The 17,739-nt window shown below is 41.6% G+C and overlaps 1 protein-coding gene across 3 annotated transcripts in view; it reads left to right on the top strand.

Annotated features, from left to right (window-relative positions):
* Positions 1-17,739, top strand: part of LOC109249594 (cyclase associated actin cytoskeleton regulatory protein 2) — a 238,220-nt gene that overhangs the window by 104,876 nt on the left and 115,605 nt on the right. For all 3 annotated transcript variants that reach the window (XM_053904873.1, XM_053904872.1, XM_019420049.2), the window contains 2 exons: positions 539-660; positions 4,784-4,884. In XM_053904873.1, coding sequence (XP_053760848.1) covers positions 539-660; positions 4,784-4,884 — 223 coding nt within the window. The remainder of the gene's footprint in view (positions 1-538; positions 661-4,783; positions 4,885-17,739) is intronic.

The raw sequence follows: 17,739 nt of genomic DNA, 5'->3' as shown, positions 1-17,739 counted from the left end.
CAGCTGTTTGGCTTAAAGTAATTGAGTAGGTAAACAAGAATTACCAGTGGGTTTAGTGTCCCCTGGAGAGTTATACTTTCACAGAAAGAAACCATTGGAAATAGTTAAAATATGCTCCTACCACTTAGTAGGATAAGAGTTGGCAATATTAATTGTGAGATATATGTTCACGGGCTTTTAGTTTATGCTAGACATAGATTGTATCATAGCACAAGGAAGCATCCAAGGAGATACTTGTTAATGGTGTAGGGAGTGATTTTTTTTTTGTGTATTGCATATGGAGCTTATAAAGTCATTGAATCGAATAGAAACCAAGATCAATATAATTTGGGTTTTTTGGGTTTTTTTTTTTTGTTCCAAGGTTTACGTTTTTTGGAGTTTCACATATTTTCCTGATGTATAGAAATATTCTCTAGGTAATGAAAGCCATTCCGAGTAATTTTTATTTTCCCTGTTGCTGCCGTTAAATTTAATGGTGTCAGCTTGCTAATCCTCCCTGACATTCACACGGACTCCATTTGTGCCTGTGTTTTTCTAGAATGGCAGAGATGCAAGGACTGATGGAGAGGCTGGAACGGGTGGTCGGCCGACTGGAGTCGCTGTCTGCAGAGTCACACCGGCCTCCTGGGGACTGTGAGGGACTTAATGGTGTCAGTAGAGGTAGGGACACCGACTGTTGTCATTACTTAATGTTCTCCCCATCACTTAGTTCTCAGGAAATATTTTTATCACCCTTTCTTCAGCTTTCGTACTCCTTCCTTCCTTCCTTCCTTTATTTGTTTTCTTTACTTTTTTTGAGATGCAGCGGGGAGGGGGAGATAGAATCCCAAGCAGCTTCCTCACTTTCAGCGCACAACCTGAGGCGGGGCTCAAACCCACGAACTGTGAGATCATGACCTGAGCCCAAATCAAGCATTAGACTCTTAACCAACTGAGCCACCCAGGCGCCCCCATACTCCTTCCTTTGTATGTGATCATGATATTCACCAGATGCAAGCCATCCCTGAAGAAGGGAAAGGAAATAAAGTTTCAACCCACAATCTGCAAAAATTACCAGTATCTGTGCCTATTAAGAGTATAATCTATGTGCCAAATGTCGTTATTCGTTTGCTCTAGTGTTTATACTGTTGTTCCACATTCTGCAGTGGCTATACATATATTATCTGAGTAATTTTATCAAAGAGAAATTAATGTTCTCGATTACAGTGTCAATTGGAAGGAATTATCATTCTGTAGATTTGAATTTTAAAGAGAACAAGTCATTAAATCTAAGAACTGCAGTTTTGAAGGAAGTGAGTCTGACGGGAAGCCAAACGTTGGTTCCAAGTAACATGATCACGTCTCATTGTGTCACCTGTGCCTGTTCCTAACCAAATATGCCTTTAAAGTCATATGCTAATGCCACTTAAAAAAAAAGATTTTAAATATATGATCAAACATAAAAAGTTAACAACATAACATAAAAGTTAGCTAGAAGAATACCATATAAGGCAAACTCTCTAAGTATCGACAGTAATTTTTCCAGTTCCTTCTTGTCTGAGGTCGTAGATTTAGGAAATAAAAATACAGGACACCCAGTTAAATTTGAATTTCAGATGAACTACTTTTTTGGGGGGGTATAAGTATGTTCCACATACTGCCTGGGATATACTGCATGGTACACACTTAACTCTAAAAATTTATTCATTATTTATTTGAAATTCCAATGTAACTCGGGGATCTGTATCTCATCTGGCAACTCTATTCTTGTCTCAAGTACATTTCCTCCTTATCTGACCCATTTTGAATCCTATCAGGCTTTGGGGACCGAGAAAAGCCTAGGGGAATGGGGGCTTCAAAAAAAAAAAAAAGCTTTCACTAGGCAAGATCCACATTGGTGCTTCTAGAATTTCAGGAGTATTTGGGGGCTGTGCCTTGTATCGGATGCCTTAGGACAAAAATTACCGCATGAACACAAATGCACAGACTGGTTTTTCCCCCCTGAACATAATGAAAATTAAAATGTTTTGAATGAATTGAAAGGGGATGTTCTTTAAAGGGAGGCTGCCAGGGGCCTGTAAATTTCTTCCACATCAACTGAAACACATCTATGATTTCATTCTGAGCCTCTCTTTGTTAACTGTATAATTGGTGTGGGAGATTCAGTAAACCTCATTTGTAAGGAAATATTTTCATGTTCGCTTCAATAACTTGGGTTTCCTTATGTCTTTGACATCAGGAGATCAAAAGACATTTCTGTACGATTGCTGCCCACAAATAGAAAGCCTGTAGATACATAAAATATAAGTAAAATCCAACTCTCAGAACGCTGTGTAGCATTGTTGAATAAAGGGGGGAAAAACTCAATAATTTGAACCTCACTTGACTTAAAGAGGTACTAGACTGCACTTTGTATTTTCTTTGTTACAACAGTAATTTTCAGGGAAACTTAATAGACTAAACAAAATTGGAAGGTGTATAATTAAATTACTTAAGTATTTAAACAGATATTTTCTAATACAGAAAATTGTTCCAAACCAGTTATTAGAATGAGGTCTTGTAAAACAACTTACCCAGCGGTTTATTATCCTACTAGGAATGCAGTAGGGTCATTGGTAAGCAGGATAATTAGTAAAATATCTGAATGATAACCATCCTTAAAACATTTTACAACCCTAAACAGCATCGCTTTCATTTCTTCTTAATTTAGTAAGCTTTGATGGTTTTCTAAATTCTATTTTTAACAAATCCTTAAGGACACCCTCTCACCTGAAATATAAAACATCATTATTATGGTGATGTTATAACTGAAGTTAAAAATTTTTTTTTGGTTTAGAAAGAAACTTTTAGGAGCGCCTGGACGGCTCAGTTGGTTAAGGATCCAACTTCAGCTCAGGTCATGATCTCGCAGTTTGTGAGTTCAAGCCCCACATCAGGCTCTGTGCTGAGAGCTTGGAGCCTGGAGCCTGCTTTGGACTCTCTGCCCCTCCTCTGCTCGCTCTCTCTCTCTCTCTCTCTAAAATAAATAAACACTAAAAAATTTAAAAAGAAATAAAAAGAAATTTTTAGATGGAACCCTGTCCACTACATCTGTAATATGCAGAAGTCAGCGAACTGCCTTCTTATGATACAGGTGCTATGTTGTGTTTTATGGTGGTTTTTTCCCCCTGACGATCAGGTAAGTTTGGTTCAACAGTTGAAGAAGTATTTTTGCGCACACACCAAGTAATGAGTACTTTGTTATATACGAGGAAATCTAAGATGGATTATATGCAGAATCCTCCAGAATCTTTGGTCTCCATGCTTTGCTATTCAGGGCCACAACTGCTTCGATTAAGGGATGCTCACAAGATGCAGGCTGGGAAGAAAGACAGGTGATTAAGGGCTGCCCAGAGGAGGTGTGAACAGAGCTAAGTGATGAAAGGGAAATAGGAAAATAATTCCCTTTTATAACCGTTCCTTCTGCTGTGTAGAGTCCTTTGTCTCATGTCTCAAACTCTCTAACTTTAAATACATCGCAGACACCTCTCAGGTGTCTCCCACAGGAACAAACGGGTTTATCTGCTTCCAAATGGACCCCTAAGGAATCTGTGGGCTTGCCCCCCTTTTATATTCCAGAAGTTGGTATGTACTGTATTTTGAACTTTAAGGTTCAGCTTCAACAGCCTGCTTAGAAGTTAGACTGTAGGTGCACAGCACTGTAAGCAGCTGTTTTCATCACCTTCTGGGCCTGTGGAAATGGGCATCTGGGAAAGGAAGGAAGCTTTATCCTACAGCTTTATGAGCATGGCTACTAATGTACATTTTGAGAAAGGGAATCCTAAGTTTTGGTTTGGATTTTAATTGCCTGTAGGGTTGAGTTTTTCAATATTAGGGACATGAAATCTGGAACTAAGACACAATTTTTCTGTTAAAAAGCAGGGAAAGAGATACAGAGCACTCCAGGTTGGGCCGTTGTCGCTTGGGTTTTTATGGTAATTTGTCAGATCAAAACTTAACGTGAGTTAGCTCAGCAGACCTTTTCATGCCTCCCAACTCTGCCTCCCTCCCCCAGGAAGTGAGGACAGGATGGAACAGAATGTGTGACATTGGCATTGTTTTCCTACTTACCAGAGTTTGTTATTGCCTTTTAATTGTCCTGGGTAATCTTGGTAACTGTGTGCAAGGTCTCACAGCACCTGGGCAGATCAGTGTAGTAGAAAGTACACTTGGCTTATGTCAGTTCTTGGATCTGCCTCTTATTTGACTATAGTTTTGGTCAAGTCATGTGCTCCGATTACATCTCCATTTCCTCAACCAGGAAAACTATGATGGTGGTACTTAACCTCGTGAGTTTGGGGAAGAAACAAATTCGAATGTAGGTGAAAGTGCTTACTCAAATAGGAGAGCATTGTGTTTTCTTGAGCCATTGAAAAACGTTTCAGGAATACTGACCGATTGAATGACTGCCTGGGTGAAAAGAATGAGAATGGGATGGGTGATATTAAGCTTCCATAGGGCCTCTGGCAAAGCAGTATCAGCTTTTCATTAGACTCCTGGGGACTGGGGCACCTGGGTGGCTCAGTCATTTGAGCTTCCTACTTCAGCACAGATCATGACCTCAACAGTTCATGGGTTCCAGTCCCGCGTCGGGTTCTGTGTTGACAGCTCAGAGCCTGCAGCCTGCTTCAGATTCTGTCTCCCTCTCTGTCTGCCTCTCCCCTGCTTGCACTCCATCTCTCTCTCTCTCTCTCAAAAATAAATAAAAACATTAAAAAAAAAAACAAAACCTCTCAGAGACTGACAAAATGTGATTCTTCCAAAGGTGTGGCACCCTCCGTGGAAGCCTTTGATAAGCTGATGAACAGCATGGTGGCGGAGTTTTTACAGAAGAGTAGGATCCTCGCTGGTGATGTGGAGACTCACGTGAGTACTTTTCTCTCTTTGTCTCTGTGGAGGAGATGACTACTATTTAAAAAACAAACAAACAAACAAACAAACACCCCAGAAATGACAAGGGTGGGTGAGGATATGGGGAGACTGGGGTCCTTGTTCACTGCTGCTGGCAATGCAGAATGATGTAGCCAGTGTCGAATCCCGAAAGCAGGATCCCGAAGAGCTATTTGTGTACCCACGTTCCCAGCAGCATGATGCACCAATAGCCAAAAGGTGGAAGCCACCGTGTGTGTGTGGACAGATGAAAGGGCAAACACAATGTGGTCTATGCGTCCAAGGGAATATTATTCAGCCTTAAAAAGGATGGAAATTCTGACATGCGCTCCAACATGGTCGCACCTTGAGGATATTTCGTTAAAGGAAATAAGTCAGTTACAAAATGACAAGGACTGTATGATTCCACTTACGTGAGGTGTCTCTGAATCCGTTGAGCTGAGGGAGGTACCTAGAGTAGCCAACCAGACTCACAGATACAGAAAGTAGAATGCCGGCTGCTCGGGGCTGGTGGGAGAGAGAAGCGGGAACTTGTTTAATGGGTATAGCGTCTTAGTCTTGCAATGAAAGCTGAACTCCAGAGAAAGTTCTGGAGATCTGTTGCAGGACGATGTGAACATACTTAACAGTACTGAGATGTACACTTAAAGATAGTGAAGAGGGTACCATGTGTATTTTACCACAGTGGAAAAGTGCAGCCTGAGGAAGAAGCAAAATCATAGAATTTTTTTTTTCTTTTTTTTTTTTTTAATTTTTTTTAACATTTATTTATTTTTGAGACAGAGAGAGACAGAGCATGAACGGGGGAGGGGCAGAGAGAGAGGGAGACACAGAATCGGAAGCAGGCTCCAGGCTCTGAGCCATCAGCCCAGGGCCCGATGCGGGGCTCGAACTCACTGACCGCTAGATCGTGACCTGAGCTGAAGTCGGACGCTTAACCGACTGAGCCACCCAGGCGCCCCGCAAAATCATAGAATTTGATAATCCTTGGATTGATAAAGACCTTTAATGATATCTGGGCCAGACTTCCAGTTTTAGACACTTTGGATACATTTAAAAATGTTTAGGGTCACCTGGGTGGTTCGGTTCGTTGAGCGTCTGACTCTTGGTTTCGGCTCAGGTCATGATCCCAGGGTCGTGGGATCGAGACCCGTGTTGGGCTCTGCGCGGAGTATGGAGTCTGCTTGAGAGTCTCTCTTTTCGTCTGCCCTTCCGGCTCTCTCTCTCTGTCTCTCAAAAATAGAAAAATTTAAAAAAATGTTTAGCATCCTCCTTGACACTAGTCATTATTTGCATGCATTTAGTGAAAATCTAATGTCATAGCCAAACCAATTAAAAAACCTAGGAGAAATTTATCTCCAGGTTCTTCTTTTTTCATTTGCCTTTGTTTCTCACAGAGGATTAAATTCCAAATCCATCTGCTCATGGATTTCTCAGCGATGGCAAAACCATTTTCAGTGTCGATTCACAGAAAATCTCATTCTTGAATAAAGCTGAGGTTTGCGGTTAAAAAAAAAAAAGAAGCAAACATAAAAAGGGATTCATTCTCTCTTACTTGTCCCCCAATGAGACATTATATGCAGCACCCAACCCCAGTCTTCCAGGTGATCTGGTGGCTCAGGTGATACCAGAGACTCCAGGATTGTAATTAAATAGGTGCCTGTCTCCTCCCGTTTGCAATGCGTTTGTTCGTCACGTCTAAGAAGAAGGAAGATTCGTCTCATGACCTCCATTTTTATTAAAATCCCTATTGAAACGCCTCTTGGCAGAAGAGGGGAAACTCTGCTGTACATGGGTTCTAGAAAAGTCCGTGCAATGAGACGTGTTCACTTCCAGTGGATCCCGGAGCTCAGTGATTACTCGGGTCTGTTCTTGAGCTTAATGTGCTTGTTCTCGAGAAACCTTGTATGCAGTAAGACAGTGGCTGGACTGCTTCTGTTTGAGGCACGACAGCACCTGAAAACTAACACGCAAAATGGAATAGTCCTGCCACTACACTAAGAGATTCTGAAGAAACTGACAAACATTTGCTGTCTTAAACTCTATTACAAGAATTACTGGATCGTTATGGTTCCTATCAGTTAACATTGACATTGTACTTGTGAGGTGCAGAGTACATTGTAACTGTCTTTAGCAATATCTCACAAAATTAGATATAGAAGTGTTGTACTAGAGCACTGAATTTGCCCTTAAAGAAAACACGCCGTGTTTGCATAGCAAGTAAGTCTCTTCAAATTCCATAGTAAACAGTTCCTTTCAATTCTTTTCAGAACAAAGCAAGTTCTAAATAAAGTGTAGCCCGATTTATATCACGTTTTTTCTCCTCTCCACTCGTCAGCCTGAAAACAATATGACTCAACTGGAGGACAGTTCTCAATAATGGGTGCAGAATGCTTAAAGAAAGGCATGTTTTTCACTAACAAGTTTTTTGAAAAATGAAAGAAGGAGAGAAAGAAGGAAGAAAAGAGAGGGGAGGGGGAGAAGAGAAAAAGAGGCAGAGAAAACCTTGTCATCTCAAAGTTTAGACTCTGCTTCTACAACACAAAGGAAGTACAGACAGCTATTGTCCATCTGCCCATGACTTTAATACACTGAGAAGGCGGTTTATTTTCTCTCTTATAGAACCATGTGTCAGTGACATTAAGCTTGCAGCTGCTGCCTCTCACATAAGCCAGAAGTGGGGGTTGAACATTGTTCCAAGAACACACCTGTTGCCTAGAAGAAGAAAAAAAAAAAACCCTCACATACCTGATTGTACAGTATGGAAATCTGAGAATGACACAAATGTGCATCATGTTAAATCCTATCCGTGTATTTAAAAGCTGTTTCACAGATACTAATAATGAATAAGGGCAGCCAAGCTATGATTTAACGTCTGCTTCGATGTGTTGGCTGCTGGCTGGGCTTTAATTTACTGATCACTCAATAGTCCATTGACAGACCAGACCACAAAAAAGAGGAACTAATAGCTACAATTAGGAAGCCCTGTTGAACCAAAGAACATAACAGGTTTAGAAAAGATTAGATCTTGTAAAGCCTTCTTGTGTGCAACATAAACCCAAGGGCTTATTTAAACTAGTCTTCAACCCAGGAACACTGGCGAAGCTTGCACCCCTTTCAAGAAAGAATCAACAGTGCCTAATTTTATAATAGCTATTTAGATTAAATATAGTCTTCGATGTCAAAGGAAAGGATCCCCCAGAAACTGGGTGTATGTAATACCGAGCTCTTGGCCAGGCATCATTTATCCTTAACTGGACTTACGTGATTGTTTTTCACAAAGCTGGCCTGCTGTCATTCACGGTCAATGGACCCAATCTCAGGCTCTCTCTAAATGATTTGACAATCGCAAAACGACTATGAATCACATAGCTCCTCTCAACGCAAACCCTTTTTGGAGATTTATAGAATTTACATTTTAAAAATGTCTCTGGAAGTCTGGAACCATTTATTTTCTGTTCTTGATTAAAATGGATAAGAAAGAAACACTCTTTTATTCATTGTTTCGTAAAAATGAGAGAACCATACTTTGAATCCAAGGGGAATACAATTCAGTTAAGAAGTGAAGCACACTGAAGCATAGTGTGATTAAGTCACAGTGCGCCGTGTTATGACCTTGACTTCCCTGCCTTTGTAAAGGACGAACATTGTTAGACAGTTATGATAGGGGCACTCCTGATGGGTCACAATCACTCTAGATGTTTCTAGTCTTTGTTATTTATTTAAATCTTCTCCAAAATGTTTTGTTTGTCTTCATGCCATGTTCAAAGAGCGGCTGACTAGGACTAGCAGGTTGTATTTGCATTTTAGAGCTGGCTCGACTTTTTACAGTGTAACCTTGAGCTGGTCCCTTACCCTCCCCAGTGATGAGGCTGGACGACCTCCCTCCCAAGGGCCTTCCCTTTCTCACAGCCCGATGGAGCGACTCCCCCCTGTGTCAGCATCAAAGCATGAGGGAGGGGCTGATGGGTTTCCACACAGGGCTTGCGATAGGGCGTTGTCACCCTTATAAACGTATCTTGAGTCATGCCAGGGAAAGTACCTCAATCATCTGGACATCCCATACAAGCAGAAGGAAACACAACAGAAAAAGGACACAGCCAACACTACAGACAAAATATCATCCTGCTTTACTGTGATAGAGAAGAAAATCAGACTCCTTCATTTCAAGAGACCTTGAGGCCCCGTGAGTCTGTCCTTTTTGGTCTTAAAGGTTGTCCCTTATTCCTTTACATGGACCTTTTCTCTGGAATAATTAATAACTCTGTCTCTGGAATGAATCACACAAATGCGTGTGCATATTAAGTCTACTCATTGCATCCATATCTTCCTTTGACTTCAGAAAATATTCATGGGTAAATCACACTCATTTAAAAAGTGACCATTTGCATTTTTGATGCTTTATAATGGGGGTCTATACAGGAACTCTCCTGCCCTTGCCATAAAAAAATCCTCCAAAGCACAAGTTTGGGGTTGAGTCAACCAAGCAGCCCATTCTACATAGATCCCCCTCATCCTCTCCTGGTCGTCTTCCGCCAAGTTATTTCTCTCATTGACTTCTAGTTTCCTGCTCATTGCTTTATTTTAAACATTTATTTTTACTGTAACAAGATATAGAGTACTTTAGCAACGTCAAGCCCAAAGGATCTGTAGGTCTTTGAGATTCTCCACGTGGCAGAGATCGAGAAAATGACTTGTATAAAGAATTCTATCCTGGGGCGCCTTGGGTGGCTCAGTCGGTTAAGCGTCCGACTCTGGATTTCCACTCAGGTCATGGTCTCACGGTTCGTGAGTTCAAGCCCAGGCTCTGCTCTGGCAGTATGGAGGCTGCTTGGGATTCTCTCTCTGCCCCTCCCCAGCTTGCTCTCTCTCTCTCTCAAAGTGAATAAATAAATTAAAAAAAAAAAAAAAAGATTCTGCCCCTACATTTCATACAGACTTCGAGTTGGGATTTTTCTTTCTTACTGTCTTAGCCAGTTATGATGGTTGGAATTTTTAGAGAAGGAGATACCTTCATATCATCCGTTCTAATATACATCCCCTTTTCCTTTTCTTTCTCCCTCTGTCTCTTTTTTCCTTCCTTCCTTCTTTCCTTCCTTCCTTCCCCCTCTCTCCCTCCACTCCTTCCTTCCCTCATCTCTCCCTCCCTCCTTTCCTTTCCTTCCCTCTTCCCTCCCTCCCTCCCTCCTTCCCTCCCTCCTTTCCTTCCTTACTCCCTCTCTCCCTGCATCCCTTCCTTCCTTCCTTCTTTCTCTTTTGAGAGAGGAAAACACACACTAGAGAGGTTAGGTGACATCGGTGTTGGGTTGCATGATGGACCGTGGCTTGGTTCAGAGCCAGAGTCTGGTCTCTACAGTTCCCAGTCGCCATTGGGTGGGGAGATGCCTGCCTTTGACCCTGTGGGCAGCTGTGTCCCCCGTCACCTTTGTGGGGAACTGGATCCCTAGTGAGAAGCAAGTGGCACTTACCTGCCTCCTTCCTCCCACCCTCTGCAGTCCGTAGTGGTTCCCGACCCCCCCTACCCAGTTTCCACAGTATGAGGAAAGTTCATTAGGACCGCTGACTCAGACGAGGAGTAAGGAGAGTGTGGAACATCACCTCTGCTTGTGTGTGAAGTATGTCCTCAGAGCAGTGCTGAGTGAGGCGACAGGGAAGTTGGTGGCCTTCGGGACAGATGCACCGTCTCCCTCATGGGTCTTGGTTTCTGCCCCATCACACCCGCCTTGTCCCAGCCTGGTTATCACTCACTGTGCTGTTGGTGCCAAAGTTGCAGACTTCCAGAAGGTCACAGATATCAGTTTCTGTCATCGTTTCTTCCCAAGAATGTGGAGAATTTTTATTCTCGGCATTGGACACGTACTTTGCTACCCAGCATCTGCTCTGACGCAAGGCTCACTCCTGCTACGTCACTAGCCTTAGTGGGACATCCCTGAGACTGCTTTTTAACTTAAGGGCGTTTGTGTTTAGGACATATAATCCCCAACTCTTCCCTTGAACGTTCTAGTCTGATACCACATTTAGAGCTTTGGAGACCAGGTGGACTTAGAATCCAAACATGTCTTGAAGGGCCACCAGGCGTCACTAACCACCAGGATCTCCCCATCTACCAAACATAAAACGGCACCAAAACATTTTGCTGAAGTAATGAATCAGGTGCCGTGATCTTGCAGGTTAAGGCTTTTTCTGCCTTTTTTTTTCCCCCTTCCTGGATAGTAAATTTGCTTTTACCAAACTCATGCCTGAGTGCTTTTTTTTTTTCCTTGAAGGAAAACTATGGAGTGCTAGTGTTGGTTATCTGTGTCTGTTCTGTGTTCACTAGCACGAGCAGCAAGGAAAAGCACAGATGCATTCCGACCGTGCCCAGGCCTGCTGTGCTTGGGGTAAGCAGTGTCCCCCACCAGCTGGCACCTGTTGGCCTGTACCTAGGAACAGAGTAGATTACTGAGTCTCACATGAATGGCCTTGCTCTGTGCAAACTCATAGCAAGAATCTACAGTTCAGGCCACGTCAGGAGTTCCCAAGGGTAACCAGCAACTTCTCTCCGTACATCTTTCTCCTGGGCCGTAACTCTTTCCGAGGGTTGCTTACCATCCATGTCAGAATTCAGTCATGCTACCCAAGACCGGACAGTACACGTCCTTGTCCTCACCCTTTTCTTTCCCCCATCCTTCCTTCTTTTCTAAAACGACACCGATAATTGGAACATTTGTTGTTGTTTTCTATCTAGACTTCAGGATAACTTAATTGTCTGCCTGGAGGCTGCGTCAGCCTCTGAAAATTAATACTTTGTCTAAAAGAAATGACCTGATTTCATTTAGCTTATCTTGTTATTTCTATCCATGCACCATCCCCACAAAACACACGCACGCGCCCACTCACGTGCATATCCACTATTCACCTAAGAATTCTTTGTCATGCCGGATTAGCTACGTGTAAGACAGAGGTCTCCGTCAGATATATGGGATGTCAGGTCCAAGAGTCACTCTGTAAGAAATATGTTTGCAGATTTGTCTGTATGCCTAAGGCAAGTATAAAATACGCTTTCTTGCTTTTAGTGTTAGTATTTAGATTGTTACTCATTCAATGTATCTATTAGCATACTTAGTATTTAGGTTGTGGTTTACCAATGTAAGTTTTAAAATATGAGAGTTTGTACATTTTATAACACATTACAAGCCAACTCTTTTTAAAATATCAAATATAAGGGGCACCTGGATGGCTCAGTCGGTTGAGCATTCGACTTCGGCTCAGGTCATGATCTTGTGGTCTGTGAGATCGGCCCGTGTCGGGCTCTGTGCTGACCGCTCAGAGCCTGGAGCCTGCTTCCGATTCTGTGTCTTCCTCTCTCTCTGCCCCTCCCCCACTCATGCTCTGTCTCTCTCTGTCTCAGAAATAAACATTAAAAAAATTTTTTTTTAAAAAAAAGAAATTCTAAAGGGTTCTGAGCCTTGGGGACTACGCATCTTAAACAAAAATGAAACAAAAAACAAAAATTCCAGGGTGGCTCAGTGGGTAAGCGTCAGACTGGCTCAGGTCATGATCTCACAGTTGACAGGCTCGAGCCCCTTGCTGGGCTCTGTGCTGACAGCCCAGAGCCTGGAGCCTGCTTCGGAGTCTGTGTCTCCCTCTCTCTCTGCCCCTCCCCTGCTCATGCTCGGTCTCTCTCTCTCTCTCTGTAAAAAATAAATAAACATTAAAAAATAATAATAAAAAAATATCAAGTATAAGATGTGTTAGGGATGTAAAAGAAAACAAGGTATTTAATGAATGAATTAATAATTTATCATTCATTAAAGAAGATGTGTATATGATAAATAATCCATTACACACACACACACACACACTCAGCCGTAAAAATGAATTGCCATTTGCAACAATATGGATGAACCTCAAGGGTACAATGGTAAGTGAAACAAGTTAGACAGAAAGACAAATAGCATATGATTTCACTTACACGTGAAATCTGAAAACCAAACAAACCCGACAGAATAGGAGCAGAGTTATAAATGCAGGGAACAAAAGTGGTGGTTGCCAGAGGGGAGGGGAGTGGGGGGGATGGGCCAAATGGGAAGAGGAGTAAGAGGCACAAGCTTCCAGTTATAAAGTAAATAACCTGGGATTGTAATGTACGGCATAGGGAATATAGTCAGTAACATTGTCACAGCTTTATATGGTGACACATGGTAACCAATGTTTTTCAGTGACCATTCCATCCTGTATATCGATATTAAATCACTATGCTGTACACCTGAAACTAATACAGTAGTATATCTCCATTATTCTTTTAAAAAAAAAATAATGATATCACTCATGTGTGTTTGCAATAGAAATCCTCTCCTTTTCAGAAAACACTTTTTTAAAAAAATTTATTTATTTATTTATTTAGAGAGTGAGTGGGTGAGGGGCAGACAGAGGGAGACACAGAATCCAAAGCAGGCTCCAGGCTCTGAGCTGTCAGCACAGAGTCTGACATGGGGCTCGAACTCACAGACCGTGAGATCATGACCTGAGCCAAAGTCGGACACTTAACCAACTGAGCCACCCAGGCACCCCTAAAAGATTTCATTTTTCAGTAATCTCTACACCAATGTGGGGCTCGAACTCACAACCCTGAGATCAAGAGTCGGATGCTCCATTGACTGACCCAGCCAAGCACCCTGGGAAAACACTTTTCTAAGGCACTTGGAACATTGATACTTCACTTTCAATTAATCAGTGTTGTTAAAACTGACTAATATATGGATAAGGTAGTATGGTTTTTTGATAATTTGGGGCTCGCCTGTTGAGTGCTGGGGTCTATCACAAGGTTCCAGAAGTATGCTGTTTCCTCTGACCCTAGGAGCATCTAGCACTGTGCCCATAGTGAGTGGTTAATCAGTGCTTCGTGAACGAATGAATGAAAATGAATGTTTGAGTGAATGAATCAAATCATTAACGAATTAGTGAATCAATGGATAGATGAATGTGCCATAGCCAAAGTTTAAATTAAACAGTATCCTAGACTACCAGTTAAAAAAAATACCAAAGCCAAGTATTAAGTCATGAATTAGCAAGTAAAATATGGAGAAACATAGACTCTGTAGATTTTTGTTTCTCTCTCTCATTCTCTCTCTCTCTCTCTCTCTCTCTCTCTCTCACACACACACACACACACACACACACACACACACACACACTCTAAATTTCTCATAGATCTGACAGTTTATCTAGTACCTCCCTCATTCCCTTCATTCTCATTTAAAAAAGCTAAATGAGAATTTTTTAAAATTTATCTAAGGATAGTTGACACACAACATTACATTAGTTTCAGGTATACAATGTAGTGATTCATCATCTCTGCTCATTATGCTGTGCTCATCACAAGTGTAACTACCATCTGTCCCGATACAGTATAATATCATTGACTATATTCCCTGTGTTGTGCTTTTTATTCCTGTGACTTACTCATTCCATGACTGGAATCCTGGATCTCCCACTCCCTTCCCCCATTCTGCCTGATCCGCTCCCCCCTCCCCCCCTGGCTACCATCAGGGTGCTCTCTGTATTTATAGTTCTGGTTCTGCTTTGTTTGTTTCTTTGTTTCTTTGCTTTGTTTTTTTTAGATTCTACATGTGTGAAATCATATGGTATTTGTCTTTCTCAGCATGATTTATGTCACTTGACATAATATCTTCTAGGTCCATCCGTGTCACAAATGGCAAGATCTCATCCTTTTTTATGGCTGTGTAATATCTGTGTGTGTGTGTCCTCTTTATCCATTCACCTATTGATGGACGCAGGTTGCTTCCATATCTTGGTTGTTGTAAATGCTGCAGTAAACATAGGGGTGCATGTATTTTTTGAGTTAGTGTTTTCGTTTTCTTTGGGTAAATACCCAGTAGTGGAATTATTGGATCACATAGCATTTTTATTTTTAATTTTTTGAGGAACCTCTATACTGTTCTCCACAGTGACTGCACCAATTTACGTTCCCACCAACAGTACACAGGGTCCCTTTTCCCCACATCCTCGCCAACACTTGTTATTTCTTGTCTTTTTGATTTTAGCCATTCTGACAGATGTAAGATCTAAATGAGAGTTTATAAGGATGTGAAAATCCACCAATATATTGACTGATAGTCGCTGCCACTAGAAATCCCATGATCTCTATCTGAGACAAGGTATTTTTGTGAGCTTTACTGTAAGTATTTTAAACTGAAGCCCACATTTAAAAAAGGAATTGAATTTTGTTTTCTGTTTGCATTACGGTTTGACGTGTTACTTTCTCCTTTGACCGTTAACGTTCAAAATGATAGAGATCAGGTGAGAGATAATGTTGGAGTCTGAAGGGGCCAGTTGGGAAATTCAATTCTTGTTTGGAACTTCACTGTGTATTTCCAATAATCAACTTTCTTGGGTTCCAAGAATCTTCAGCTGTATTGTTGTAATTTTAAACATCTGGATGAAAACTAAAAAATTGAGTAGATTGGCTCAATATGTCGAAATACTAACCATCCCAATGTTTTAATGGGGACTCTCACCCCAAAGTTCATTTATATTTTTAAAAAAAATTTTTAATGTTTATTTATTTATTTTTGAGGGAGAAAATGAGCCCAAGGGGGAGGGGCAGAGAGAGAAAGAGAAAGAGGGAGACACAGAATCTGAAGCAGGCTCCAGGCTCCGAGCTGTCAGCACAGAGCCCGGCACAGGGCTTGAACCCACAAACCGCGAGATTGTGACCTGAGCTCAAGTCGGACGCTTAACCGACTGAGCCATCCAGGCGCCCCCGAAGTTCACTTATAAATTAGTTCTTAGAAATTTGGAAGACATTTTCCCATAGACCTCATGTAAGCAAGGAGGGGTTCAGTTCCAATGAAAAGGTATGGAAGAACCTCACTGCGTGTATGGTACACAGCCTGCTGAGATCTACAGTCTCTTTGCTAACAGTTTGCCACACGATAAGCACAAATTGTACGACTTTGAAAACTTTGCTAGCAACCCAACAGAGTAATTTTATATCTGCTAAATCTGGTAATTTAAAAAAAACTAGGACTTGTGCTTTGTAGGTCTGGCTTTTTAATTTCATTTTCCTAGCAAAGCTCTTTTATTTATTTTACGAAAGTATCAGTCTGTGACAGATGAGAAATTAAAAAGAAAAACCTTTAACCAAATGTTTTGTGAGCAGCACTTATGTAATGCAACATGCGAGAAAAAATTCTTCCACTCTGCTTTTAGTTAAGTGAAGCAGGAAAACAGTAACGTTAACTGCAAAGTAGTTATTTATGGTGAATGCTGATTGATGCCTGGACTGTGAGTTTCATTAGAGAAAGACAAGGAGATAGGGATTTCTATGCAAGTTTGTGTACTTTCAACTGGTATTTGGCCTGATTCCCTTCTACTCTTGCCACCAAAGATGGGATTTTTCTTTTTCTTTATATGAGTGTAGAGTTACAACCCTTTGATACTTAGCAACTATTATAAGGGTAGCTTTGAGATTCACAAGTGGCACAAAAAAGGCAGGAAGAGAAATTTTTTTCTGAGGATAACTGAGCAAAAATTGAGGGAAGAGAGAGTGAAGAGGTGATATATACACTTAAGAAAGATTCGCTTTGTCAAGAGTAAAGTCTGGAAGGATGTTCATTGAATTGCTGACAATGGTCATTTTGGGGGTGGGGCTGTGGGCTTAATGGAAACATTTACTTCCTAAACAGTCATGTCTTTTGAACCTTTTGTATCATGTATGTGCTATGGTTATCATCAAAAGAGGAGGAAAAGGAATGTCTGATTCTGGAAGAAAAACTCTTGGAATCAAGGTATTGCCTAAAAAGGAGTTCGCTGAGCAGGAAAAAACAAGTGAAGAGAAAATACAGGCACTAGGAGGCACTAGGTGGCGCCACTTGGCCTACACACTTGGCTGCTGGGCACCCTTGTGGTCAAGAGTCCAGGGTGCCTGGGAATCCCCTGGGAGTGGGGGAACCAGTGTCAGTCAAAGACTTTTTCATGGGTCAAGTGTTCATAGTAAGAGCTCAGTCTAGATGGATTGATATTGACCAGATATGGTTGATGAATGAACACAATCTGGTTCTTAGCTAACTTTTGTGGTTACTGGAGATCGATCTTATTTCCCTGCCTCATTTTCATTTTCCATATGAGTGAGAGAGGCAATTGGAAAGAAGGGGAAAGAGAACGAGCATTTGTTGAGAGACTGCAATGTGCCAGGCACTGTACACAGCTACTGACAAACCTTCCTTGGTCAGTAGGAGAACCTTTAAGACAGAAGACATTCAAGATGAAGAAGCCAAGCTCAGAAAGACTTGCTTGTAGCCGTACATCTAGTAAGGGGTAGAGTTGGATTCTATCTCAAGCCTGTCTGAAGGTCTAAAGCTCATGGTCTCTCCACCACACTGCTTTCCAGTAACTTAGGTCTTTCATTATGAAGCAGTAGTTCCTGAGCTTCTGTTGTACCAAAGAGCCTTCTATGGAGGCACCCACTGGCCTCGTCTTCAAAACATGCCACCTAGTTGGAGACACAAGGCGTGTACACATGCGTAGAAGTTACATAAGAATAGGGCTTAAATAACACAAGTGAGAAGACAGTGCTTAGTGTCACAGTGGCATTCTAGAATAAGGAGAACCTTGTTGTCTCTAGTTTTTGAGACTGGTCTCAGCCACCAAGTACCCTTTCCTTGTGTAGACCCAAGGCTCATTAACCACGAAGCAGTTCTGGCTTACTAAGTCAAAGGATTTGATTTAAACATGTTGATAAAATGCGTTAGATTCCTTAAGTGTTAAAGAAAAAAAAAATTAGAAAATTTGGAGAGGGGCCGATCTGCCAAGTATTTTTTAACCACA

This window comes from Panthera pardus, unplaced genomic scaffold, assembly GCF_024362965.1.
Source record: "Panthera pardus isolate Hobbes unplaced genomic scaffold, ASM2436296v1 HiC_scaffold_17, whole genome shotgun sequence".
Taxonomy (NCBI): Eukaryota; Metazoa; Chordata; class Mammalia; order Carnivora; family Felidae; genus Panthera; species Panthera pardus.
The sequence above is the reverse complement of the archived record's forward strand: the minus strand, read 5'-3'. Positions and strand labels throughout refer to the sequence as shown.